The 26,289-nt window shown below is 52.1% G+C and overlaps 5 protein-coding genes and 1 pseudogene across 6 annotated transcripts; 4 read left to right on the top strand and 2 right to left on the bottom strand.

Annotated features, from left to right (window-relative positions):
• Positions 1–2,201: 2,201 nt before the first annotated feature.
• On the bottom strand, positions 2,202–4,104 carry LOC120658339 (myricetin 3-O-rhamnoside 1,2-glucosyltransferase UGT709G2-like). The gene has a single exon (XM_039936599.1). The coding sequence runs from the start codon at positions 3,978–3,980 to the stop codon at positions 2,526–2,528; it is 1,455 nt and encodes a 484-aa protein (XP_039792533.1). The 5' UTR covers positions 3,981–4,104; the 3' UTR covers positions 2,202–2,525.
• A 2,242-nt stretch (positions 4,105–6,346) lies between these two features.
• Positions 6,347–8,648, top strand: LOC120658431 (photosynthetic NDH subunit of subcomplex B 3, chloroplastic-like). The gene is made up of 6 exons (XM_039936710.1): positions 6,347–6,675; positions 6,790–6,900; positions 6,989–7,045; positions 7,838–7,900; positions 8,039–8,101; positions 8,291–8,648. Exons 1-6 carry the CDS (start codon positions 6,445–6,447, stop codon positions 8,339–8,341), a joined length of 576 nt encoding a protein of 191 aa, XP_039792644.1. The 5' UTR covers positions 6,347–6,444; the 3' UTR covers positions 8,342–8,648.
• A 971-nt stretch (positions 8,649–9,619) lies between these two features.
• On the top strand, positions 9,620–11,105 carry LOC120662826 (myricetin 3-O-rhamnoside 1,2-glucosyltransferase UGT709G2-like). The gene has a single exon (XM_039941894.1). It carries the CDS (start codon positions 9,642–9,644, stop codon positions 11,103–11,105), a length of 1,464 nt encoding a protein of 487 aa, XP_039797828.1. The 5' UTR covers positions 9,620–9,641.
• Positions 11,106–13,311: 2,206 nt separating this feature from the next.
• On the top strand, positions 13,312–15,043 carry LOC120658336 (myricetin 3-O-rhamnoside 1,2-glucosyltransferase UGT709G2-like). The gene has a single exon (XM_039936597.1). It carries the CDS (start codon positions 13,377–13,379, stop codon positions 14,847–14,849), a length of 1,473 nt encoding a protein of 490 aa, XP_039792531.1. The 5' UTR covers positions 13,312–13,376; the 3' UTR covers positions 14,850–15,043.
• Positions 14,865–16,203, top strand: LOC120662827 (annotated as a pseudogene).
• Positions 16,204–16,285: 82 nt separating this feature from the next.
• LOC120658428 (50S ribosomal protein L13-like) lies at positions 16,286–20,609 on the bottom strand. Of its 2 annotated transcripts, XM_039936705.1 has the most exons (6): positions 20,477–20,592; positions 19,351–19,460; positions 18,187–18,258; positions 17,935–18,101; positions 17,730–17,841; positions 16,286–16,664 (listed from the first exon to the last, which is right to left on the bottom strand). In XM_039936705.1, the coding sequence occupies exons 2-6, from the start codon at positions 19,375–19,377 to the stop codon at positions 16,461–16,463; spliced, it is 582 nt and encodes a 193-aa protein (XP_039792639.1). In that variant the 5' UTR covers positions 19,378–19,460; positions 20,477–20,592; the 3' UTR covers positions 16,286–16,460. The 2 variants fall into 2 exon arrangements, with proteins under 2 accessions (XP_039792639.1, XP_039792640.1); XM_039936706.1 differs by lacking the exon at positions 19,351–19,460 and having other exon boundaries at positions 20,477–20,609.
• Between the last annotated feature and the right edge of the window lie 5,680 nt (positions 20,610–26,289).

The raw sequence follows: 26,289 nt of genomic DNA on the forward strand, positions 1-26,289 counted from the left end.
GGTGCTGGTAGGGATTTATCATGAGGTGAATTGCTGGTATTCTTGATCAAGCACTGGTCCTGCTTTGACAGAGAGATTATTGTACATTGATATTTCCGGTTTTGCTTGTACTTGTTTTTGATCAATCAAGTCGAGTCATGTTGTTGGTGGAGTCAGGAATTAGCCATTTTATCAGGTTGTTGAAAGTATCTGAAATTATTTAGTTAGAGCATCACCCATCTCTCTCCCCAATACTAAAAGATTAATGTTTTGGTGATGGAGATGGTCCAGCAGATTACCAATCCAATCCCCATTACCTATAAATTTTTAGTAATCACCAAAACACATCTCCCTCTTCCCTAAATGTAGACATTTTTTCCTCTATAGTATTATTGGTGATTGCATTTTAGTAGTCTGCTGTAGCAACTATTACCTAAAATACAAAAGTAGTTATTGGTAATGGAGAGAATATATTTTGGATATGGAATATGAGTAATCTGTTGGAGATGCTCGCCTGTAAAATATTTCTTGCTATTTACTAGTGAATCAGCTCTAGCCGAGACAATGAGCTGGTTACTTTGTGCTATATGACATGACAATATGATAGAGAGAATCCATTGCGATTAGCCTAAAAAACATAACAAAATGCATAGTACAAGAACGCAGATTGCTATTTCTGACTGCTGGAATTCATTTTTGCATAGGCTATTTTTTAGATTAAGGAAAATCCGTCCTCCACCATTCACATGTCAAGGTCCGCAGCCAACTTTTGCCATCTTGTTAGCATACTAGGCTATAGCACACGTACTGCGCTTAATTTCTAAGTAAGTGCTCTTCGTTTCTTATTTTCTTCACTCTAGAATCCTGGGGTCCGGAGTCTGTGTCAGCGGTGGCGACGCGGTGAGCTCATTCCTCACTAATGAACCCAACGAGCCGCTCGAACTCCGTCGCAGATGACCAGCCCTTGGCCATGTCCCGCTTCACCTGCTCCGCAAGAGGTCGCCCCCCCCCCCCCCCCCCCCCCGATCTCGTCGGGCTTCATGGCCTCCCTCACCAAGTCACCATCCTCCCACGTACGACGTCCCTGTCGCACACGTCCTTCATGTCCGGCGGCCCCGTCCCCCCCCCCACACGGCGTTGCTGGTCGAGGTTGCACGGCCAGCGCACCGTCGGCACGCTCTCGACGGCGGCCTCCAGCGCCGAGCTCCACCCGGCGTGCGTCAGGAAGCACCCCACGGCGCGGTGCCACATCACGTCCGGCTGCGTCGCCCACGCCGCGCGCCCCTGTCGCGCTCCCGACCGAGTCGACGACTTCCTTGAGCCCCGCCGTGTTGAGGAGGAGCGCTCACGTCGTGCGGCTGTGCGCGGTTAGCGAGGCGAGAAGAGCCCGGTACGCGGCAGCGCCCGCGGTCCTCATAGAACCCCAGCAACTCTTGAATCCCGTGCAACGGCAAGTTTTGAGGCTGTTCGGCTGGTAGAATAAATAGTGCTCGACTGGTAGAATGAATAGTATTATGTGAGAAAAAATAAACCGAGATAAGTCGAGACAAGCCGTGCCAAGATCAGCCGGCCGAGTGGCCGTTGGGGAACGGGCTACTTTGCTCTACTCAGCCCGGCCCCAGCATGGAATTGGACAGGACTGCAAGGACGAGGATGTGGATTGCGGTGGGCACTCTGTCAGACCGAAAAAGTCGGGCAGTTCTTGGGTTCATTTGAAACTTCGGCTTTGTGAAACTCAAGACCAATTGTGGCTCTGGCTGGTTGCCGTCGTCCCGATCGCGCATACATGTCCTGATTCGCATATCTCTTGCCATTGCCGAATCCTTCTGCCGTTGGAAAAGGATGGCGACAACGGCATGAGATGGAAAATCGGCTGCCAGCCATTAACCACGAGACACGTCGCCGTTAAAGCCATTAACCACCAGACACGTCGCCGTTAAAAGCCGTTAACCACCAGACGCCGTTACAGCCATTAACCACCAGACAGCTCATTATTGCACATTTGCACTGCACGTACTGTACTACACAACTTGCCAAATGCTAAGGTTTATCCCACTCATTTACCTTTCTCCCTGGCAGTATCTGAGCGGTCGTATTCAGATCCAGGCCAAGATTGCCAACCGTTAGTGTGTTCAGAAATTTGTGCGCACAATTGTTCGATCAGCATTATGAGGTAATAATTGTGTTGAGTATCATCTAACAAATACTATTTACTAATTGTGTTGGTACCAAATCTGTTAGATTCCTATACGTTCGATTGTGTTCCAGGATTTGTGCTACAATTATCCACTAGGTTGCATGCATAAAAAATCGGACATATTTGTCTATATAAAATCTGTCGACGGATAACTAGATACTCCCTTATCAATTTGATAAAAAAAACAAACAAAATGTTTATCGGCGGCTGAGGATACTAATTGAGTCTCTAATCCTTCTTGGGAGGTTTGGGGCTACTCTTAGCAATCCAGTCTTAACAATAACCAGCCACTGTTCCACAGTACCCTGTGCGAGAGATGTCTGTAGATAGCCATGCATATACTCATTCTTTATTCTGGAGATCGATCGGGCTCCGCCGCGGCTGGCGTGGTGCTGAGCTCCCTGATGAAGCTGACGAGCCGCTTGAACTCCAGCGCCGACGACCCGTCGTCGGCGATGTCACGCTCCACCTGCTCCGCCAGGGCGCGCGCCGTCCTCCTGACCTCGGCGGACTCCATGGCCGCCCTCACGGTCCCCTCCACCACGGCCCTCTCGCACACGTCCTTCATGTCCAGCCCGTTCCTCCACACGGCGCCCACGAACCGGCTGTTGATCTGCTGGTCCACGAAGAAGGGCCAGCACACCATCGGCACGCCCTCCACGACGCCCTCGATCGTCGAGTTCCACCCGCAGTGCGTCAGGAAGCACCCCACGGCGCGGTGCCGGAGCACGTCCCGCTGCGGCACCCACGGCACCACGCACGACCTGCCCTCCCCGGCCGCGGCGACGGCCTCCTGGAGCGCCGCGCCCTGGCTCGCCCCGAGCATGTCCGGCCGGAGCACCCACAGGAACGGGTAGCCGGCGGCGACGAGCCCGTGCAGGAACTCGGTGAACTGCCCGTGGGAGATCACCGTCAGGCTCCCCAGGCTGATGTACACCACGGACCGCTCCGCCTGGCCGTCGAGCCACGCCATGCACCCGTCGTCGTGGCGCCACAGGCTCGTGGCGACCGCCGGCGCGGGGGACATGGCGTGGAGTGGCCCGACGGCGAACACGTCGCGCATCTCCCGCGCCAGGTGTGCGAGGGATGCCCGCTCCAGGGACGCGGTCGTGTTGAGCATGAGCGCTCTCGCCTTGCGGGTCTGCACGGTGGCCGCGACCACCGTCTCCAGCAAGGGGTCTTGGTACGTGTCGGTGAGGGTACGGCACTGGACGGGGAGGTCTCGCCGTCGCAGGAAGCTCTCCATCCACGGGACGCCGCGGATGGGCGCGTCGAGGTCGCCGCCCTCGGGGAAGGGGAGCTCGCCGAGCTCGACAAGCCTGGGCACGGACAGGTACGCCAGGACGGAGCACGCGCTCACCGTGCGGTACGCGATCGCGGGGACGCCGAGCTCCTCCGCGATGTCCCAAGCGAACGGCATGATGCCGTCGGCGACGACGCACGTCACCGGCGGGAACCCGTCGGCGGTGCCCCCCGCGCGGCGCAGCGAGGCGAGCAGGTCGCGGTACGCGGCGCTGGCCGTCGTGCGCAGGCCCTCCATGAGCTGCGGGATGTTGCCCACGCCGCGGGGGTCGTCGTCGGGGAGGCCGTCGGGGACGGACAGGAAGCGGAGGCGCGGCGAGGCGGCCGCGGCCTCGCGCGCGGCGGCGCCCAGGCGGCGGAGGTTGTGGTCGGTGTGGAGGAAGGTGACGTGGAGGCCGGCGCGGAGGAGCCCCGTGGAGAAGTGGAGGAAGCTGTTGAGGTGGCCCTGCGCCGGGATCGGGAACACCAGCACGTGCGCCATGTCCGCCGCCGCCTCAGCCATGTCCGCGCGATCAACCTGCACTGCAGTGCTCCAGATCGGCGCGGCGATGGCGTCTATTTAAAGGGACAGAACGCGGCCGAGGCAAGAGGCAAGGTCAGACACGGCACAGAGGACATGATGAGTGGCCTGCGCCTGGTGGAACCAGCCGTGCGGCAGCGAACCAGAGGACGCGCGGCAGCAGCAACCACACGTGTGCCGCGGTTGGTGACGCAGAAGACCAGCCCGTTGCGCGCCGGCGGTGCGGGCTGTGGCTGCGGGTAACGGTCGTCCGACTCGTCGGTTCGAGGAGGCTTCCCGCGCCCCCTCCAGGTTAGACGCGGACCAGAAGTGGTGGCCGGCGGCGGCGCCAAGTGCACGAGGAATTTGGATAAGCTGCCTCATTTAGGGGTGTTTAGTTGCGCTTCGTAAATTTTTTGAAAAGACATCTTTCTATATTTGAAGTACTAAACATAGACTAATCGCAAAAATAATTACAGAACTCGTCTGTAAATCGCGAGACGAATCTAATGAGACTACCGTCATTAGAGGTTGTTTACTGTAGCATTACTATAGCAATATAGCGTCTGATTCCAGCCTAATTAGGTTCATTAGATTCGTCTCGCCATTTACAGACAGCTGTTGCAATGCGTTTTTTATTTCGTCTAGATTTAAATCTCCATGCAGGTGCCGGATTTTTTTTTGGAATTTTGAATTTTGTAACTAAACACGGGCTTAGTAATGCTAAACCAAGTTGTATACTTATACTCCCTCCGTTCCAAACTATAAATCATTCCAAAAATTTTGGAGAGTCAAAATTTTTCAAATTTGACTAAATATATATAACAAGATAATAACATTTATGATACCAATTAAGTACCATTACACTTTTTGTTAGCTATATTTTCATAGTATATTTATTTAATTTCATAAATCTTTGTATTTCTCTCTATAATTTTGGTCAAACTTTGAGATAGTTTGACTCTCTGAGATTCTTAGAATGAATTATAATTTGGAACGGGATGAATATATCATAGAGCTGTGTCATGTCGTCAGGGCTGACTGCTGACTGCCTGACTGCGATTGCAGTGCAGGTGAAGGCCACCCGGATGTTACGGAGTATATCAATCAACAGTTTTCCTATTATTACCACATCCGTCCAAAATAAACGTTCAGGTACATAGTTAAAGTTACACTTAATTTGAGACAAAAATAGTAACGAAGTATTTTGCGTCGTCGATTAGTCCATGTCCATGAGATACACATTATATAATAATCACCTCCTTTTCTCCCTTTTCCTATGATCGTGTCTAAGCATATTTTTAATTAAGAGTGATTCCTTTCTCCTTTCTTTATATCAACGTAATCAACTTATGGTTACAACTTCTAGTTGATTAAATAATTGATGATCAAAGTTTGATTTTAAAAAATCAGCATGTCTTTTCTTTAAACGAATCAGGCAGGCGATTATATTAAAGAGAAGGAACAACATTCAGACTGAGCACAACAACAACGACACTGTCCGGTTGGATTGGGACATCAACATTGTCACGTGACTCCACTCGGACACTACTCAACAAACAACCGGTTTGATTGGGATATCAACGCAGTCGCACCCCTTCACTCGTTCACGGCATCAAAGCCGAATCACTACCGCAGCACCCATCCACAGTCCACTCTTGTTATATTTAAAACCTCAGACGTGACCCTCCATTGATCGGAATCGAAGGGGGCAGACATTACAGCAAAATCAGCGATGTCATATTTAGGTTTTGTTTAGTTCGCGAAAACTTTTGGGTTATGGCATTGTAGCACTTTCGTTGTTATTTAGTAATTAATATTTAATCATAGACTAATTAGGCTTAAAAGATTTGTCTTGTTGTTTACAGTTAAACTATATAATTAGTTATTTTTAACTGTATTTAATACTCCATGCATGTGTCTAAAGATTTGATGTAATAGGTACTGTGGGAAAAAATTTTAGAACTAAACAGGGCCTGAACAAAGGTAACTTTTTTTTTGAAAAAAAAACCGAAGCTAACCTATTACTATAAACTCAGTGCTTGCCGCCTGCGTCCCTGAACACAAATATGGCAATCTACCCGTTAGAAAAACCAGAAAAACAGTGCCAAATATCGAAACCAATGGATAAAAAGGTAAATCCAGCTTGTCTTTTTTAGGAAAAAAGGAAAATCTAGCTCGTATTTTTTTAGAAAAAAGGAAAATCCAGCTCGTCCACTGAACACAAATATCTCACTATATCACCATCCCCCTGGCAGAAAAAGTGCAGCCTACGTCGCGCCTGCGCCAGCTCAAGCGGGCCCACTAGCAGGCCCTACCGCCCTAGCCGGCCACACACACGTCAGTCACCTGGATAAGACGATAACTCGAGCCAAAATTATCATCACACACAGACACAGCTACACAGCGCGCGCGGGCGTCGTCATCGTCGCAGCCCGAGAGCACCGCCCTCGCACACCGCCGGAAAATGGGATCCACCGTGCAGCTCACCGGCCTCCTCGGCGTCTCCTCGCCGCCTCTCGCCCAGTCCCACTGCTACAGCTGCAGCGGCGCCAGGAAGCAGAGCTGCTCGCTCCGCGCGCCGCGGCGTCAGGGGACGCGCCTCCGCGCCGTCGGGATGGGCGCGCCCGGCGGCGAGCCTCCCGCCGCCGCGCCGGAGCAGGAGGAGCCGCCGTCCGTCGACTTCGCGTTCGTCAGCGTGAGTTCTCTCCCCGTCCTCGATTAGCCGACGTCGAGGCCGGCGTTGCGCACTGCTTTTTTTTTCCTTGCCAGCAGCTAGCTAGCTGACGTCGATCGTCGCCGGTTGCTGCAGCCGCGGCTGCTGCCGGACGGGACGCCGGACGTGCACTACCGGACGGCGCGCGGCGGGCAGAAGCTCCGGGACATCATGCTCGAGGGCTACATCGACCTCTACGGGCCCTACGTACGTGCACCGGCGGCGGCGATGCCGCTCTCGCTAGCTTGCTCGCCGTGCCGCACCTGCGCAAACTGATTAGCTCTCGCTGCTGCAGGATAAGCTTCTCCTCAACTGCTCGGGAGGCGGCGTGTGCGGGACCTGCATCGTCGAGGTAAATCCGGAATCCATTCAGAATTAAGAAGAATTCTTCGTGTTCCGCTGCTGGAAATTATCCTGGGCCTCCGCGAACGAGAGGCCGAGTCCGGTAATTGGGCCTCCGGTTGGCCCAGGAACCGCTCGTGCGCGTGGTACTCAGACCAAATCGTGGCCGTTCCTTGTGGGACCAACGGTTGGGATGACCGCTGGCCAGGACGGCAACTGAAATACCGACCGGGTGGACGGCAAATCAAATACCGTCCACCCCTGGTCTGGCCTGGGTACCGCGGGGACTCCTCGCCGGCGCGCGCTCGCGGCTCGCCTCACCGCCGGCGGTGACGCCGCCATGTAAATGCGATACTTGCTCGTGGCTGTTATCCCCTGCATCTTGATCACCGTCTCGGCGGCGCGGCGCCACCCTCTTCGTCGGACCGGACCCTTCCCACTTCCCGCGTCGCGCGCGCACGGCGGGCGGCCGGCACGACGGCGCCATCCTCGCGGCCACCTTCTTTCCCGGCACAAACGGCGTTGTATTGACCGAGACTCCTGATGTTCTCCGCCCCGGCGAGCGGTTCATGCTCTCCTTCGCGGCCTGCTAGTGGCCTCCGTGGCCGTGGCCGTCACCTAAGCTCTAAGGATTAGGATACTGAAGCAAACATGCTAAGCGTATCGATGTCTACCGGCAGCCGCCTGCCGCTGCCGCTGCCGCTCAGGGCCTCCTGCAATTCACTTTCCTGCATCCTGTTGCAATGGCTAATTTACCCAAAGAGAGATGGGCTAACACTTTGGCCCTTCACTAATTATACAGGTGGTTCAAGGCAAGGAAATGCTTTCTCCAAAAACTGAAGTGGAGAAGGAGGTGCTCAAAAGGGTTTGTACACACAACTCCCTCCACTGTTCATCAGAAGCAGCCGCTGCAAAATCCTTTCTAAAAAGTATTTCGCTGCAGCACTCTCCGAACTGACTGAACTTGTGTTCTTTGTGCGAAACTTTGTTCGGCACTCTTCAGAAACCCAAGACGTGGAGATTGGCGTGCCAGGCTACGGTCGGTAATGCAGATTCAACTGGACAGGTATGACAAGATGCTTTTTGTTGAAGCTTTTTAGACACTATATTCTCAAAAGTAAAAGAAAATCAACTACCAATTCAGAATTTCGGCTTACAAAATTCGTTCTAAAATGTTGTTGTGCGCACCGAATTCTGAACATATATACTACAAGTCCACAATATTCTTGCCCCTGATTGATTTGTTGCAATGCAGATGGTCATTCAGCAATTGCCTGAGTGGAAGATACATGAGTGGGACAAGTAGGTGTAACCAACAGGTCTTAAAAAGTACTCGTCTGGCCTGCCACGAACATGGGGAATGGAGAAGCAATTGATCAGTAGAATAACTGGTGAAGATTTATGAAGCTTTTCATACTCCATACAAAAGATCTTGAGAGTCTCTTTTCTTCTGTAGCAACTAAATGAAGTATGGGTGCAATTAGCCTCGTTCTGTAAAGCGCTCCCTCGTCCGAAAATGCAACTGCATCTTGTTCATGCTCCCTCGAAAGACTTGCATTTTATTCGAGAGAACTTTTCACAAATCTCTGAACGGCTGTAGTATCATTGTTGAAGGTATAGGCTGGATCAATAAAAAAGAGCTCAATGCCTAGATGGCAGTACTGAGCTGCATGCATCGACCGATGAAACGGGAAGTCCTAAGTTGATAGGTAGCTGCATCAACTAATTCAGCTCAAAACTTTCGGTTGATGATGGAAACCATGTGCAATACCGCAATTCACTTGTATACTTCAAAAAACTGCGCCCGCATCGGCGGCTAAGGGGGTGAGGTTTGATCCCTCCCCCGCCCGGGAAAATTCGGTACAGGAGGGCTGCAAATCGCGGCCTGTGCAGTCCTTCTCCCAATGCGTGACATCTGTCCACCTAGCAGATCGATTACACGGTACAACTCTGACACTCACAACGCACGCACACTCACCCAAATGAACGCATGTACGTCAAACTCCACCACTATGAGCATCTCCATCCCCCCTCCGATTATAATATGGATGGCATTGCCATTGGCCGCTGGCGATGCATTCAAAGACAGCGAATATCTCAGGTTGATGCGACTTTTCCAACCAGTCACGACTATTCGAGGAGACGGGGTTGTTTGAATCCAGAGACTAAACTTTATACCATGTCATATAAAAGAAAATCTTGATATTTAGAAGTATTAAATAAAATCTAATTACAAAAATAATTACAGAACACCGGAGCTAAACTGCGAGACGAATCTAATGAGATGTATTAATTCATGATTAACATATGGTTACTGTAGCATCAATGTAGCAAATTATGAATTAGTTAGACTTATCAGATTTATCTCACGAATTAGCATCCATTTGTGCAAAAAAATTTATAACCAGATTTATAAACAATTTTTTATAAAATAGTAAAAAAATAATGTGACGGGGGCTAAAAAAAGAAGCCCCGTAAACAAATAGGGTTGTGAAGTGCCCAAGCGCTAGGCAACCAGGCACAGAGGGACAACAGAGTACAGACCCACCCGCCACGCCACGCCACCGCAGCTGCCTCTCCCCGCTCTCCCCTGCCGGTCGGCGGCCATGGCGGCGGCGCACGTGCTCGTCTTCCCGTTCCCGCTGCGGGGACACATCAACCGCATGCTCCACTTCGCCACGGCCCTCGTCGGCGCCGGCGTCCACGTCACGTTCCTCCACACCGAGCACAACCTTCGCCGCCTCGGCGGCCGTGCCTCCGCCTCCTCTCCCGCCGGGTCGCCGCGCCTCCGCTTCCTGTCCATCCCCGATGGGCTCCCCGACGACCACCGCCGCTCGGTGGCTGACATTTTTGAGCTGTACAAGTCCCTGGCGGCGGAGGCCATAGGCCCGTACCGCGCTCTGCTCGCGCCGTCGCCCACCACGGGGAGCCGAGCTGCTGATGTCAGCGTCGACCCCACCGGCGGCTTCCCGCCGGTGACGTGTCTTGTCGCCGATGGCGTGCTTCCTTGGGCCATCGACGCTGCCGAGGAGCTCGGCGTCCCGGCGATCGCCTTCCGCACGATCAGCGCCTGCAGCTTCTTGGCATACCTATCCTCCCCCAAGCTTTTCGAGCTGGGCGAGCTCCCTTTCCCTGCAGGTGGCGACCTCGACGAGCCGGTGCGTGGCGTTCCAGGAATGGAGAGCCTCTTGCGGCGACGAGATCTCCCAAGGCTCTGCCGCCGCCCCAACGAGACCGACGACGTCGACCCCAAGCTGCACACGGTCGTCAAGCTCTCCGCCGACAGCAGCAGGGCGCGGGCGCTCATACTCAACACCACCGCCTCCTTGGAGCAGTCAGCGCTCGCGCACATCGCGCCGCGTATGCGCGACTTGTTCGCCGTCGGGCCTCTCCACGCGATGTCTCCGGCGGCGCCCTGCAGCAGCCTGCTGCGCGAGGACGACGGCTGCACGGCGTGGCTCGACGGCCACGCGGACAGGTCCGTCGTGTACGCGAGCTTGGGGAGCCTTGCCACCATCTCTCGCGACCAGTTCACGGAGCTCTTCTCAGGGCTCGTCGCCGCCGGCTACCCCTTCCTCTGGGTGTTCCGGCCGGACATGGTTGAGGTGGAGGCGGGGCAGGACGCCGCTCTCCAAGAAGCTGTCAGGGGGGCCGGCGGCAGCGGCAAGGCCCGCGTCGTGGCGTGGGCGCCGCAGCGAGACGTGCTGCGGCACCGCGCCGTGGGTTGCTTCCTGACGCACGCCGGGTGGAACTCGATGCTGGAGGCCGCCATCGAGGGCGTGCCGACGGTGTGCTGGCCGCTCAACGCGGACCAGCAGATCAACAGCCGGTTCGTGGGCGCCGTGTGGAAGACAGGGCTGGACATGAAGGACGTGTGCGACAGAGCCGTGGTGGAGAAGACGGTGAGGGAGGCGATGGAGTCCGCTGAGATCAGGCAGTCGGCGCAGGCTCTGGCGCAGCAGGTGAGGCGCGACGTCGCAGCCCGAGGCTCGTCGGCGACGGAGTTCGATCGGCTGGTCAAGTTTGTCAAGAAGCTTAGCACGTCTTCTGATAGTCCGTCTTCGACCTAGCCATTGGTCTTTGGTTTTAACTACTATTTTAATTTTAAGAAAAATAACCACTATTTTAATTTTAAGAAAAAAAAGTGTTGAATAAACCATCATATTCGTCAAGAAGGGCTGCCTAAACCATCCTAATCAAAACATACATTGTCATTAAAAAAATTGGCGGATCATTTGCAACGATGAACCTCGTTTTAAGATACCCTGTCTCGGTGGGTGTCGTTTCTTGATGGTTTATTTGAGCCATGATTGATGCCCATAATCTTATGAGCGTGCCGGCATTTGATTTTGATGTTTTCTTTTAGGTACCGTTTGGATGTTGGCATTGGAGCCTGGAATCAGGAATTGGAATTCACTAGCACCAATGCCGCCGTTTGGATGTCACTGGAATTGCAAATCGGAAACGGGAGCCAATACCGCGCTGCATTCGCTTCACTTGCCCGCACCCTAGAGCAAATCGGAGCCCCACACCTCGGTATTGCGATACATTCGACCCCGCGCCGCTCGCCCTCTCCTCCCCCAGTCCCTCTCCATCCGCCGGCTGCACCACCGTCCCTCTCCATCCGCCGGCCGCGCCACCGCCCCTCTCCATCCGCCGGCGCGCCACCCCGCCCTCCCTCTCCTTCCTTCCGTCGGCGGGCCGCGCCCCTTCTCCTCCTCCTACTCGTGACTCGCCGGCGGAGGGCGGCTTGGAGCAGTGGCAGCCGACGGATCCCAGCCCCTCCCGTCGCAACGGTGGCCGGCGGAGGCCTGGCCCCTCCCCTCCTGTCCCGGAACAGAGGCGGCCGGAGGAGCCCAGCCCGTCTCGGAGCAGCGGCGGTCGGAGGAGACCTGCCCCACCCCCTGTCCTGGAGCAGAGGCGACTGTAGGAGGCACGCCCCTCCCTCCACCGCTCTGCTCTCCCGCGTCCCTCGGCCCTCCTCCTTCGCCGGCCGCGGCCGTACCCCCTCCTCCTCCTTCCTCGCCGGCGCGGTCCCCTTCCTCCTCCTTCCTCGCCGGGGCGGCCCCCTCCTCCTTCTTCCTCGCCGGCGCGGCCCACTCCTCCTCCTTCCTCTCCAGCGCGGCCCCCTCCTCCTCATCCTTCCTCGCCGGCGTGGCCCCCTCCTCCTTCTTCCTCGCCGGCGCGCCCTCTGCGGCCGTGCCGCTCTGTTCTGCCCCTCAGCGCCCCACGCCGCTCCACCGCGCCCCTCTGCTGCGTCCTGCTCCACTCCCCCGCACCCCCTACTTTGCTCAGCTCCGCCGCCGCCAGCGAGCGCGTCAGCTTCCCGCCGGCGCCCGCGCCGCCGCGGAAGCGGAATCCGGCGCGAGAAGGAGCAGTGGAGAGAGGATGAGGATGATCACTTCTCAATTTTGCATAAGCACATCCAAACATGATTTGGCATTCGCTCCCAGTTCAATTCCATCTACCAATGTCATGGACATCCAAACGATTGCTTTGGTATTGAGCTCATTTCAATACTTGGCCTGATTTGGTATTGAACTCAATTCAATGCCAAGGCTCCCAATGTAGACATCCAAACGGAGCCTTAGTTTCTTTTGGCAGCACCATAGTTTCTTTTGGCAGCAGCAATGTTTAAGGACCAACCGGTCTATATAGGTGAACCCAACAAAACCAGTTCTCAACTATTGCATGAGCCACAATGTCAATAGGCAGTTATGGGTCCCACCTATTGGTAAAAGAATCAACCATCTCTCAACTGGGTGTTCACATTCTCCTTTCCCTTGGGTGGTGCGAACAACAGCAAACACGGTGAGAACAAAAGGAAAAGCATAGTTTATTTCTTATGGGTAGACCATAGCGCTATGATAGTCTGTAAGCAAATTCTTACTATGATCCAGTCCCACAATATATATGGGTGATCAATAGCACGATATTTATTGCATAAGGACTGCTTTTTCTCATATTGCTGGTGCCCTTATATCATTCCTCCGGTCTTGATCACTAGGTGAGTTTATTCCATGGACTCAAGATTTGAGTTTGATGAAACCCCGTCTTAATCAAGTGATGCTCCCCTCCCAACAAAAAAAAAATCTGTGTGGAAAGTGTCAGTCACTCCACTGATCCACTCACTAATTATATATATATATATATATATATATATATATATATATATATATATATATATATATATATATATATATATATATATATATATATATATATATATTCCTGTCGTAGGCGTAGGTGACCGCTGAGTAGAGGCAACGGGGAACGCACGGGCAGATCGAGGCAACAGTCCTAACCCGGCGCTCCGCCGGGCACAGGAAGCGTTCGACGGCATGGCGGAGGCGCACGTGCTGGTGTTCCCATGCCCGGCGCAGGGCCACATCAACAGCATGCTCCCCTTCGCCGCGGCGCTCCTCGACGCCGGCGTCTTTGTCACGTTCCTCCACACGGACCACAACCTCCGCCGCGCCTCCTTCGTGGCCGGCTCGCCGCGCCTCCGCTTCCTGTCCGTCCCGGACGGCCTCCCCGACGACCACCCGCGCTCGCTGGGCGACATGATGGAGCTCGAAAGGTCCCTGCGGGAGGTGGGCGCCGTAAGGTACCGCGCTCTGCTCGCATCCTTGTCGTCTGCAGGCGCAGGGCGCCCGAGCCAAGACGGCAGCGACGGCGTGGATGGCGACCGCAGCTTCCCGCCGGTGACCTGCGTCGTCGCCGACGGCCTGCTAACTTGGGCGATCGACGCTGCCGAGGAGCTCGGCGTGCCGGCGCTTGCCTTCCGCACGTCCAGCGCGTGCAGCTTCCTGGCCTACCAGACCGTTCCCGAGCTTGTCGAGCTCCGCGAGCTCCCCTTCCCTGAAGGCGGCGACCTCGACGAGCCGGTGCGCGGCGTTCCAGGCATGGAGAGCTTCCTGCGCCGACGGGATCTTCCGAGCGTGTGCCGCCGTCGCGGTGGCACCGGCGGCGTCGGCCTCGACCCCATCCTGCACGTGTTTTCCAAGGCGACCGCGCATAGCCGCGAGGTACGGGCGCTCGTGTTCAACACGACTGCCTCCCTGGAGGGGGCGGCGCTCGCGCACATCGCGCCGCGCATGCGCAACGTGTTCGCCGTCGGCCCTCTCCACGCCATGTCGTCGCCGCCGGCGCCGGCGCCGGCGCCGGCGTCCAGCCTGTGGACCGAGGACGACGGGTGCCTCGCGTGGCTCGACGGCCAGGCAGACCGGTCCGTCGTGTACGTGAGCTTGGGGAGCCTCGCGGTCATCACGCACGATCAGTTCACGGAGTTCCTGTCCGGCCTTGCCGCCGCCGGCTACCCCTTCCTCTGGGTGCTCCGGCCGGACATGGTGGCGGCGAGCAAAGACCAGCACGCCACTCCCCAGGAAGCCATCGGAGTGGTTGGAGAGGACAAGGCCCGCGTCGTGGCGTGGGCGCCGCAGCGGGACGTGCTGCGGCACCGCGCCGTGGGGTGCTTCCTGACGCACGCCGGGTGGAACTCGACGCTGGAGGCCGCCGTCGAGGGCGTGCCCATGGTGTGCTGGCCGTTCTTCGGGGACCAGCTGATCAACAGCCGGAACGTGGGCGCCGTGTGGGGGACGGGGCTGGACATGAAGGACGTGTGCGACAGGGCCGTCGTGGAGAGGATGGTGAGGGAGGCCATGGAGTCCGCCGCGATCAGGAGCTCGGCGCAGGAGCTGGCGCGTGTGGTGAGGCGGGACGTCAGCGATGGGGGATCATCGGCGAGGGAGTTTGAGCGGCTCGTCAGATTCATCAAGGAGATCACCATGGGAGGTGCCAAGTCCGATCACTAAAATCATGGGGCAGGGATGTACCTATGGTATATACGCTCTTGGTTGTTCATATCCCGTCGCGTGCTTTTGTACATATATTCGTATTGAACTGTGCACTTTATGTTCTTTTTATGATAACTTTTAATGCGCATCTCGCTCGGAAGTGGTAATTGGGGAATTTGCGTGTTCATTTATTCATAGGGTTGCGCGTGCGTGTACGTGATTGCACTGTGTTTAAAATTGTACTATCTCACAGTTCCCCTGATGCAAATACTGGGTTATTTTGGAATTTTCTTGTTCCATTACCTACGAAGACAAGATTTGAAAATCAAAGGGCAGAAGCTCCTATTCAAAATTGAAGTTTATAGAAACATTGAGGATGCTAATTCAGAATTTCTGATAACTTTGGACTAGGTACAGGGCTTCTACAAAATGTCGTGGTCTGCAATTGAGCATGCCCCAATCGTCTTCACCCCCTGACTAGTGTATGGAACCCACTCGGAACTAGCCAAACGCATGCAGCCACGAGCAGAGGAGAGCCCCTTGCCGACGCTCGCCCCTGTGCCGGCCGGCGAAGAAGCGGCCGCCGGGCGCCGGCCAAACCAAATCGTTAAAAGGGTGTGTTTGGCACAGCTTCGTCGGTACTGTATAGGACTGTGCTGCACTGTGCTGTGGCACTGTTCATCGAAGCTGCGTCATCCAGCTTCATCTACAGTCAACGTGAGGAGGTGAGAAGCCGGTGAAGCCAGGTTTTGAAGGCTTCACCTGGCTTTGCTACAGTGAGCTACAGGGGGCGCTACAGTGCGAAGTTGAAGTTGTGCCAAACCGGGGCGCGCATCTTTGAGCGAGCCCGCAGCGGCAGGTGCTGCGGCACCGGGCAGTGGGGTTCTCGACGCACGCCGGGCGGAACTAGAGATGATAATAGATCATGGCTCTATATTTTTTTCACGATTCAACTTAGTCTTTAATTTTTTAGCTCAAAATTATATAAAATTAAAACTCGGCTTTTTTTAAGACTCAGTTTTTAGATTATCTAAGCTTAAAAATTAAGACCCTTTTAACACTCCTAGGTGGAACTCGACGCTGAATGGCACCGTGGTGTGCTGGCCGCTGTTCGCCGACCAGCAGATCAGCAGCCGGTTCGTGGGCGCCGTGTGGAAGACGGGGGCTGGACATGAAGGACGTGTGCGAGAGAGGCGTAGTGGACAGGACGGTGAGGGAGACGGCGGAGTCCGCTGCGGTCAGCGGAGGCTCTGGCCCAGCAGGTGAGGCGCGACGTAGCTGCTGAGGGTCGTCGGCGACGGAGTTCCAGCGGCTCGTCGGGTCAATCAGGGAGCTCAGCACGTCGAGCGCGATGTCCGGTCTCAGTCAATAATTCTAAAGCTTACGACATGAAAAAAATTTAGTAAAATTTACCGCGTGGTACGTTTTCAAATGGACTTCTGCATCAGAGATCATAAGTTGAACAAAGGTGAAAACGATTTTATTTCACTCATAAAATACATAAGGATACAGAATAAGTCTTGCATGTTCCCATTGCACTCAACAGACTACATGTCCAAGAAAGCAAGGATGCTCCAAAAACAATATCTGGAAGATTTGCAATGTGCATATCCACACATCAGAATGTGCCTATGCAGTTATCTCAGCATTCTTTGCACCTTCTTCCTCCTTGGCTCTGATTGCCTGCTCTTTCTTCTGGGCCCTAATCAGTGCACGCCTTGCGCGGGGTCGCATCTCACGTATTTGCCGTGGTGGCATCACAAATGGCTCAAGAGGGCGATCATGGAATGGATGCTCATTTCCAGAAAATATCCTCAGTTTGCGATCCCTGTCCTGGAGGATCCAAGCAGCATGTGTTAAATTGCAATACCATGAACAGCAGAATCTACCAGAAGGGGAAAAAGACATGATTTCTCAATCAATATGATGTTCTGAAATATATAAGCGGTAACACAACATACAACTTTTTATGACATCTCAACAACTTGCACCAACAAATAGACTTGGATAATATGAAGTACAACCAGATTTGTTCATTAATACATCTTTTTCCCAGTGTTCACAACATATGACAGTAACAACTTTTGACAAATCATTGAGCAGATCAGCTAAGCCCAGAAAGTGGACAAAACTTTTGCAATACCACCAGTGAGCAATTGGCCACAGACATTAACGTCTCTCTAGCAGCTACTCCGTTCTAAATTATAAGTCATTCCAAGAATCTTGGAGAGTCAAACCATTTCAAAGTTTGACCAAAATTATAGAGAGAAACACAAAACTTTTTGACATCAAATAAGTATACTATAAAAATATAACTAACAAATAATCTAATGATACTTAATTGGTATCGTAAATGTTATTATCTTGTTGTATAAATTTGGTCAAACTTAGAAAATTTTGACTCTCCAAGATTGTTGGAATGAATTTGGAACAGAGGGAGTATTCACCAGTGAGAAAGTATGGATGATTAAACTTATACTCCCTCCGCCCCAAAATACAAGTCATTCTAGAATTTCTAGGACAGATTAACAAGAAGGTAAAATGACCATGTTTGCCCCTATTTATTACCCATATTTGGCAGTAGTTGATTCTTACATATACATGCACTTTCTAGCATGAGTATAATAAGAAAGTTCACAATGCAAGATAAAAGTGACTAGTCTGTTCTCTAACATAATTTCGAACTACAGTTGATGCATATAACATAGTTTCCATTACCACATTTGATGCATGAAAGTATCAAAAGTATCAAAATGAGGATGAATACAGTAGTGAACTAATTACAACGTTTGCAACAGAAAATAAAGCAAGCATTAACAATCATTATTCAGCCTGATAAACAATTGCTCATGCCTAATCCTGGATTGCAGAATAAAAGATAAATAAAATTTCACTTACATCACGCAATCTGTTGCGGGGAAGCATGCGCAGGACAGCTTTGCGGATCACTTCAGTTGGGTCTTTCTCCATCTGGTCCTTGAGCCTTCTTTCCTTAAGATGGCCAATATACCTATTGGAGAGTAAACATATAACTACATAAGATAGAAATTTAATAAAAAAAACTCAGAAATAAAGTATTCATTTTTTTCTCAGCTTCACTAACCCTGTATGCCAGTAGTAGATCTTATCTGTCATTTTCCTTCCTGTAACACTGATATCCTTTGCATTACGTACAATGCACATGTCTCCATTTTCTACATGTGGTGCATAGGTTGGCTTATCCTTGCCTTGAAGCACAACAGCAATTTGGGATGCCAACCGTCCAAGGACCTATCACATATACAAATCAGCACACCACATAACCTTTTTCTGATGAATACATCCTTGCAACTGAAATCAACAGAAGAATCCTAACCTGACCCTTCGCATCAAATACACGCCATCGCAATCCATCCAAATTTATTCTTCTCAAACCTGCAATTGCTTTCTGCACAGTTTAAAAAGGAAACATCAAATGACCTTCACTACCAGTAGTTCAGACTTAGGGAACAAATTATTGGGTGCAAAAACTGATTTGCATTGACAGTTATTTTGGGATTCTAGGCACAGTCCATGTTTTCAAATCGTCTAGTCGGACCTAGTCGCCATGGGACCGATCAGACGACTAGTCGCGATTAGTCGTCGATCAGGCCGATTAGTCGAGCCTAGTCGATCCCTAGTCGTCTTATAGTCGTCCTATGTGTCCCATGACCGATATGATATATATGCTATATATTACTTAATGTCAAGCAAGCATGAAGGCAACAATGACGGTCGATTTTTGACTTACTGTGAGATATGATTTGTGAACTGTCCAGAACTCTATATTCCTGTCCCATAGTCCATATTCGAGCATGAGCAGGCAGACAGTAAAGCAGGGGAGGGGAGAGCACAGAGAAGAAGCATGAGCAGACAGTAAAGCAGGGGAGGGGAGAGCACAGAGAAGAAGCATGACATTTACCGTCGGAGGAAGAGGAGGTCATTTTCAAGTGCTGCTGCTGGTGGCAGCCTTGCGGAACACCGGCGCCCAAGGCCTGGCGGAGGTGGAGGCGGAGGCGGGAAGCGGAAGGAAGAGGGTCGCCGGCCGCCGGGTCCTGCCGCGGCAGCAGTAGCAGGCCGCAGCTGCGCCGGCAAACGTGCAGCAGGCGGCGGCGGTCCACGGGGCGGCGCGATTTTGGCGTGGATTTGGCGATTTGGCGGGCGAACGGCGCTCGTGGTCTGGAGCGGGCGGACGGCTCGTGGTGAGCTGGGAGCTGCTCTGTCTCTTCTATATACCAAAAACCTAATGGGCCACCTCACCAGCCCACTACCGGCCGAGGCCCATAACTCAAACAGCCCACAAAAAAAACCCCAAGTCTGATTGTTTTTCAACCTGATCGGTGCGACTAATCGCGATTAGTCGACGACTAGTCGGACGACTAGAAAACTAGTCGCTCAGACCTACTCGGTGTCCCTTATCGAGGTCCCCGGACCGATAAGCCCGACTAATCGCGATTAGTCGGACGACTAGATAACATGGGGCACAGTGCAGCTATAATGCCTCTAGGCACCCCAGGCGCAGCACCATCGCACAGGCATTTGCACCTCTAGGCACCCGTCACGTGCTCCTTCTCCCCTTCCTCTTCTTTCCTTTCTCTAGGGTTTCAGGGCCTAAAAGGTTCCCACAGAAAAATATTGCTTGGTGAGGGGCAGCTAAGAAAACATTACGATATCTATCAACAAACACTCATCAACAACAAAAAAACTACTTGTTATTACAGACATACCATAGATATATGAACGCTAATCTACTAGATGCTGTCCAGGCAATTTCACCAGAACAAATGATCCTCATGAACAGACTAAGAAGATACCATTTTTAGCATGCATCTACAATCCAGGAAATTTTGTGTAATTATGCAATAATGGAGGCATGGGCAACTTAAAATAATATTTCATCCCAGCAGGCAATTAAAACAAACCTACTACACACAATCCTGTAAATTAAAAGTTGAGTGGGCTAACTGAATAATCTTTCCAATTCTTCTAGCATCAAAATGCTCCTTTTTAGAACAAAGATCACTCAGAATTTATACAAATAATTTCCATAACACCAGTCTGCAAACTTTGGAATGGTCCTAGATAGAAGAACAAAACAACAGACTCAGACAGTGAGGATTCATAACCAACAACACCAACAATGCTGGATGAAGAAATAATCGTGCTGAAATCTCAAATCCACCCATCCTCAGTGCGTTAATCATATACCATCGTGAGTCAACGTTGGTCTGTGGTCTCAAAATCGTACCTACCCACCCCTAATTAGGTTTTGGAACTCATGCAAAATTTCCCATTGGTAAGCGACGCAAGAACATTTCGATCCAGATCACTCCTCGCAGTCGAAGGAGAGGGCAAGGCCGCGAAACCCAGCTGCTCCTCGCACTCGCGCAGCCTGAACCGCTCGCCGTGACAGAGGATTCAATAAACCATAACTACACAGGCATATCGCAAAACCAAATATCACGGTTGCACTAAACTAAACAATCAGCTGACGAATCCACCAAACAATGGAGCGAGGATTACAGAATCATCAACAAATCCGTCCAACCAAAACATAGATGCATAGGCACGAGAGTAGCAATCTATTGGAGACGCGCGAACAGAGCGGAAGGATTCGGGGACCTTACCATTTCTCGGCCGCTGCGGCGGCAGTTGCAGTGGTGGCAGCGAGAGGTGGGAGACGGGAAAGGGACAAGGGGCTCGCTCCCCCGCTCCTACGAGAAACCGAGGGGGCATCTCATGGACGGATGAGATCACGTAGTCTTCTTGGATGGACGGCATGGATCTGCTCGGTATTATTGTGGGCCATACTGTGATTCGGCCCCAGCGGCCCAGCCGGCCGGTTTAGGAGTTGGGCTGGTACGAACGCTTCACCTTGAGCTTTTATGGATGGGCTACAACGACCTTGAGCTGCAACGGCAATTCCAAGCTTTCCAGCAGTTCCAACAACAGCAGCTAGCGTCCAGTTATCTGTTTAGATCGAAGTTCACTTATCTGCCCTTGCTCGTTCATGGATCCCTCATCCCTGTATATGGCCCTATATTTTGTTGAAAGAAACACATACATGCATTTCTTCAAGGAAAAAGTCCAGTTTATATTCTTAAACTATTACAAAAATATGATTTTCAATCTTATAAACCACAAAACTGGATAAGATAGACCATTCAACTTTCGAAACACAGCAAATTTAGCCCTAATGGTGGTTTTGAAGGTGATTTTGTATTTTTTTTAAAAAATAAAAAATTCTAATGAGATCTATAAAATCAAAACTAATTTATTTTAAATTATAAAAATATGAAACTAGTATAAAAGTTTTTCTAAAAATGTAATCTATCTATTATTGCTCTATTTGAATCTTCTTTATTAAAAATAAAAGACATAACTACAAGCAACCAAATATTATGAACATAAAAAATGAATTCAAATAAATGACAGGTACAATGCCAATAGATATGTTACATTTTTTGGAAAATTTTGATACCCATTTCGTATTTTTTAAATGAATTACTTATGACTTTTTTAGTTTAAATTTGAATATTTTTTATTTTCATAAAATGGAAAACCACCTAAAGGGCCAAATTTGCCCGCTTTCGATAGTTGAATGACATATTTTATCCGGTTTTGTAGTTTAAGGTTGAAAATTGGACTTTTGCGATAATTCAAAGGTGTGAACTGACTTTTCCCTTTGTTGAAATGCTTACATCTATCCTTTGGCTCCCCCAGTTACGCCGGCAATAGTATTATAGTAGTAAATATCCAAACCTTGAAAGTACTGCAACATATTCAAGAAAATCACATGTTCTTAGATCTATCCAAATTTCAAGAACTAGTTAAGTACTCTTTATTAATACTCTGACACACTATAAACTGGTAATTCCTATCTATCATCACCAAGACTTGATTAACTAAATGGAGATCAGTGCAGGATTGGGATTACATCCTCACTCCACTCTGCCACGAGGCCAAAAACGATTTGTGGTGGCGGCCAAATTGTATTTGTGCTGGCGGGCACGGCATCCGCCAGCACTCATGTGCCAGCACAAATGGCCATCTGTGCTGGCGGGCGGCTTAAGCAGCCGCCACCACAGATGGGTTTTATGCTGGCGGGTCGATAATGACGTCCACCAGCACAGTTCGTTGTATGAAATAAAAAAAAAGTTTGCACGGCCCGCCGCTCGCCGCATCGCCGTGGGGAGGGGCCGCCGCTCGCGTGGACGACCTCGTCGTCCTCCATGTCCGCCGGTGGGGAGGGGCGCGGCCGCCGGAGCCTCCTGCCGCCGGGGTCCTCCCACCGCCGGGGAGGGGCACGGCCGCCGGGGGCCTCCCGATGGGGAGGGGCGCGGCTGCCGGTGCCTCCCGCTGTCGGGGAGGGCGTGGCCGCCGGGGGCCTCCCACCGCCGGGGAGAGGCGCGGTCCACGCGGAGGGGCTCCCGACCGGGGAGGGGCGCGGCCGCCAGAGCCTCCCGCCGCCGGGGAGGGCGTGGCCGCCGGGGTCCTCCCGCCGCCGGGGAGGGGCGTAGCCGTCGGGGGCCTCCCGGCGGGGAGGGGCGCGGCTGCCGGTGCCTCCCGCCGTCGGGGAGGGCGTGGCCGCCGGGGTGTGACATCCCGAAAAATTTACCAAAATAAAACACGTGCTAAAAATAATTTTCAAAAAACTTTTTCATCGTTGAACTCGATCATCCGTAAACCCTTAATTTCTTCTCAGAAATTTTTCGCCGTCCTGACACCCGATTACAATCGTTGTCCCATCTTTTCCTTTTCCTCGTTCCGCGCGACGTGCTGCGTGTCACCCGACCGCCGCATGTGGACGACCGTTGCCGCGATCGGCGCCGGTGCGATTTCCCTTTCTCTCTCTTTTTCTCTCTTTTTCTCTTCCCCCCTTTTCTTTTCTTTTCTCTTCCTTTTCTTTTCTCCCTCCTTCTCCCTTCTCATCTCTCCTTCCTCTGCTCCCTGCCCACGCACGCCCGGCCCCGGCTTCCCGACCACGCCCTCCCGCTCGCTGCCGAAGCAGCTCGCCGCCGCCCTCCCCCCACGCGCGGCACGCGCCTGCTGCCCACGCGCGCGCCCCCACGCACGACGCCCTCGGCGCACACGCCGCTCCGCGACGCCGACAAGCACAGCAGCCCACCCCCATGCCATTAATAGCCCTCCGCCGAGCCCGCCGGCCGGCCACCACCGCGTTCCCTCATCTCCACCGCCTTCCACGCCTATAAATAGGCCCCTACGCCACTTCCCCACCACCACAACACCGACCGCCACCTCTAGCCTCCTCCCCGAGCTCCCAACGCCGCCACCGCCCACCATAGCCGCCGAGCCCCGCCGGCCACCGCGGAGCCGCCTCCTCGCTCCACCTCTACCCAAGGTAAGGGGCGCAATAGGATCCCCTCGCCTCCCTTCCCCTTTTTCCCCAGCTCCGGGCCGCCGCCAAGCTCCACAGTGGCGCCGCCACGGTTGCTGCCGCCCGCCGCCGTGGCCAAGCCTCCATGGTCCATCTCCGATCGAGCTACGGCAGGGGATCGCCTCCTCTCACTCCCCTCTTCCTTTTTCCCCTCCTCCCGGCCGCCCCCGAGGCCCAGGCCGCCGGCGAGGGCCACCGCCGGCGACCCCGCACCGCTCCTCTGTTTTCCAGCGAGGGGAAGGGGAGGAAGAAAGGCAATTTTGCCTTTAGGCCCCTGCCTTTCCTTTTAATTTTTAAAGAACCCTCCCACCTCTCTAGTACTCTTACAAAAGAGACCTTCCTATTTTCCTATTCACAAATAAGCCCTCCACCGTATAAACATAATTCTTATTATGCCCCTGCCCTTTTCAGAGTAACCCGATACTTTCTAAAAATTACAATCAAGCCCTTGCCCTCTCATAAATATTTACAAATAGGCCCCTAATCCCGGTTTAACCCCTAAACCTCCCTGTAACCTATCATTTCATGCGCCAAAACAATCTCCGATCGATCTGAAACTTTACCACGCCCTTCTTAACATAATTTTGGCCATGCCATTAGAAAACTGCCCCGAAATATTACTCCTGTCTTCATATCTTAATTATTTCCGATTCGAGCTCAGCGATAAAACCTTTATTTCTTTTTTTGATTGTGTGCTTGCTTGTGTGCGTCGTAGATCACGGTGTGAACGAGGGAGAACCCGTCGACGAGCAGTACTGTGAGCAAGTGAACGAGGACCAGTTCCACGACCCCGAACCCGAAGGACAGTACCTCGATCAGGACTTCCCGAAAGGCTTTGAGAATGGCAAGTTCAATCCCATCCTTTGATGCATGTTTTGTCCCAGTTTTTATATACACAACCTATTTGCCTATTTTATAAAACTGCATATATTTTATCTGCTGAAAACATGGTTGGATAGCCACCCCTTGATTTGTTATAACCATTCCTTGACCACCTAGATTAATGTCTGAATGTGATTTGTTTGGATGTTAATCGCTGCTAGAACGCTTAGGACCTTGAACTCGGTACCACTTGTTTTATAAAAAAATGTGTGGGTGTGTGTGGGAAGGGAAAATGTGGAATTTTCGAAAGATGGGTTTAGACGGGATGGATGGCATTTCTGTGTGAATTGCCAAATGGTGTGCTCGTACCTGTGTGATTGAGCGAGGAAGGGAGATATCCATCTTGGCACAATTAAGGATCGAGTTGTTGTGTCATCTTGCCTAACTCCACTATCGTGCAAACCACTCGACCGTTGTATGGGAAACGGCTTAGCATAAACCCCACTAGTTAGTCTGATAGCCATCAGGAGAGCTGAGAGCAACGGGTGATCAAGGAGAAGGGATAAGCTCTGTGTGATTTATGCACTGGTTAAACCTCAGTGATAGGTCTGTGGCCCCTTGGTGAATCCCGTGGTGGCTAGTCAGGTCTAGCTAAGGTGGGTAATGGCTTTGTTGGGATCTGCACCGACACTAAGGTGATCGTGTTGTGGTACCCCACTTGTGGGTAAAGTTGCACACCTCTGTAGAGTTAAAACCTATTCTAATAGCCGTGCTCACGGTACTGGGCGAGTTACTGTTTGGTCACACAACTAGTGTTTCTTCTGGGAATGGATGGGCTGGCGTGAGTTGTTTTGGAAAAGTGTCCGGCAGCTGTGCCGTGTGCTACGGCGGATGAGGAGTCCGGTAGCAACTTAAAGCTGGGATCCTGTGTGGATCAACCCTACGTGTTACCCAGTGCAAGATAATGGCTTTTGAAAACCCCTTTCTTTCAAATAAACCCCTGCATAAAAATTAGCTTTCCGCAAATTAAACCCTAGCCTTGTCCTTGGTTTATCCTGTGCATTATATTCTATTTATACCCCCTCCGTGGGTGTGGTTGGACTTGCTGAGTACGTTTGTACTCACCTCATTCTTAATTTTTACAGAGGAAGATCCGGACTTCATTCCCGAAGATGTTGAGTAGAGATTCCGTCCTGCACCCAACCTTGCCTGTGGATAGGGTCACCCGCAGAAAGTTCCGTATGGCGCAAGACTCTGATGACCTCTTCGTAGTTAATGTCGTTGTGTGGGTTTTAGTTGTTATCCTCGCGATAGTGGCACTTCACTGCCCATTACCACGTATAGTTGTACGGTGATGTACCATCTGATGTAATAAATGTGTTATCAGCCTCCTGGGACTGATATTATATCATATTTAAGTCTTTTCTTATGAGGGGACACTTCAGGTGGTATCAGAGCCGTAGGTTAGCCGTAGGACGTGACCCTAGGACCGAGACCCCGTTTTCGAGTCTTTCCACATTAGGACTTTCCTTGCTTAATCCTTTTTCCACACAAACACTCACCGCTGATTCTTGCCCTGTTCCAGATGGCTGACAATGGATGGAGTGACAGAATCTTCCACGCAGAGCCCGGCCTTCCTAAGTTATTGCTACTCAGCCTGGAACGCGTCAGAGTTGTGGACCCACCAGAGGACGTCTACCGGGAGTACGACTCCAGGGGCACCATTCGGTGTGACATGATGATTTTCATGGGAAAGAGCACCCACTACCCTGATATGGACCCCAGGTTCATCTCCATCACTGGCTTTTGCTTCCCTGACACCTACCGAAAGGCCGCCCGTAAAGCCCTGCGACGTCTGCGTGTGGTCTACAAGCATCATCTTCAGCGGACTCCTATGGGATTTTTCCCGCCTACTAGAGGAAGATGACGCTCATGGATTGCCTGGATGAGAGGACTTGGAAGAGAAGAAGAAGACCTAGAAGATACGGTGTCGGCGTTCCGACCCGTGGGGCCTGAATCCCAACTAGTAAATGCTGCGTGTTTCCTTGTCCCAGATGATGATGCAAGAGGCAATCACAGTAACGCACGGTTTTATCCTGGTTCCGGCCATGGGGCCGTACGTCCAGCAAAGGGGGTGTGCGAGGGCACTGTATTATCTTGCACCCGAAGTGCTCGTAGTAGGGGATACAAGCGAGGCGAGAGAGGGAGAGGAGCACCCAA

The sequence above is a fragment of the Panicum virgatum genome, chromosome 2N, assembly GCF_016808335.1.
Source record: "Panicum virgatum strain AP13 chromosome 2N, P.virgatum_v5, whole genome shotgun sequence".
Taxonomy (NCBI): domain Eukaryota; kingdom Viridiplantae; phylum Streptophyta; class Magnoliopsida; order Poales; family Poaceae; genus Panicum; species Panicum virgatum.

Coding starts and splice junctions, on each gene's coding strand:
- LOC120658339 (XM_039936599.1), bottom strand. CDS start 3,980: ATGGCTGAGGCGGCGGCGGACATGGCGCACGTGCTGGTGTTCCCGATC.
- LOC120658431 (XM_039936710.1), top strand. CDS start 6,445: ATGGGATCCACCGTGCAGCTCACCGGCCTCCTCGGCGTCTCCTCGCCG. Junction 7,046..7,837: donor GCGGGACCTGCATCGTCGAG/GTAAATCCGGAA, acceptor CTAATTATACAG/GTGGTTCAAGGCAAGGAAAT. Junction 8,102..8,290: donor ATGCAGATTCAACTGGACAG/GTATGACAAGAT, acceptor GTTGCAATGCAG/ATGGTCATTCAGCAATTGCC.
- LOC120662826 (XM_039941894.1), top strand. CDS start 9,642: ATGGCGGCGGCGCACGTGCTCGTCTTCCCGTTCCCGCTGCGGGGACAC.
- LOC120658336 (XM_039936597.1), top strand. CDS start 13,377: ATGGCGGAGGCGCACGTGCTGGTGTTCCCATGCCCGGCGCAGGGCCAC.
- LOC120658428 (XM_039936705.1), bottom strand. CDS start 19,377: ATGGTGCTGCGCCTGGGGTGCCTAGAG. Junction 18,259..19,350: donor TGCGCCTGGGGTGCCTAGAG/GCATTATAGCTG, acceptor TAAACTGTGCAG/AAAGCAATTGCAGGTTTGAG. Junction 18,102..18,186: donor TATTTGATGCGAAGGGTCAG/GTTAGGATTCTT, acceptor TATATGTGATAG/GTCCTTGGACGGTTGGCATC.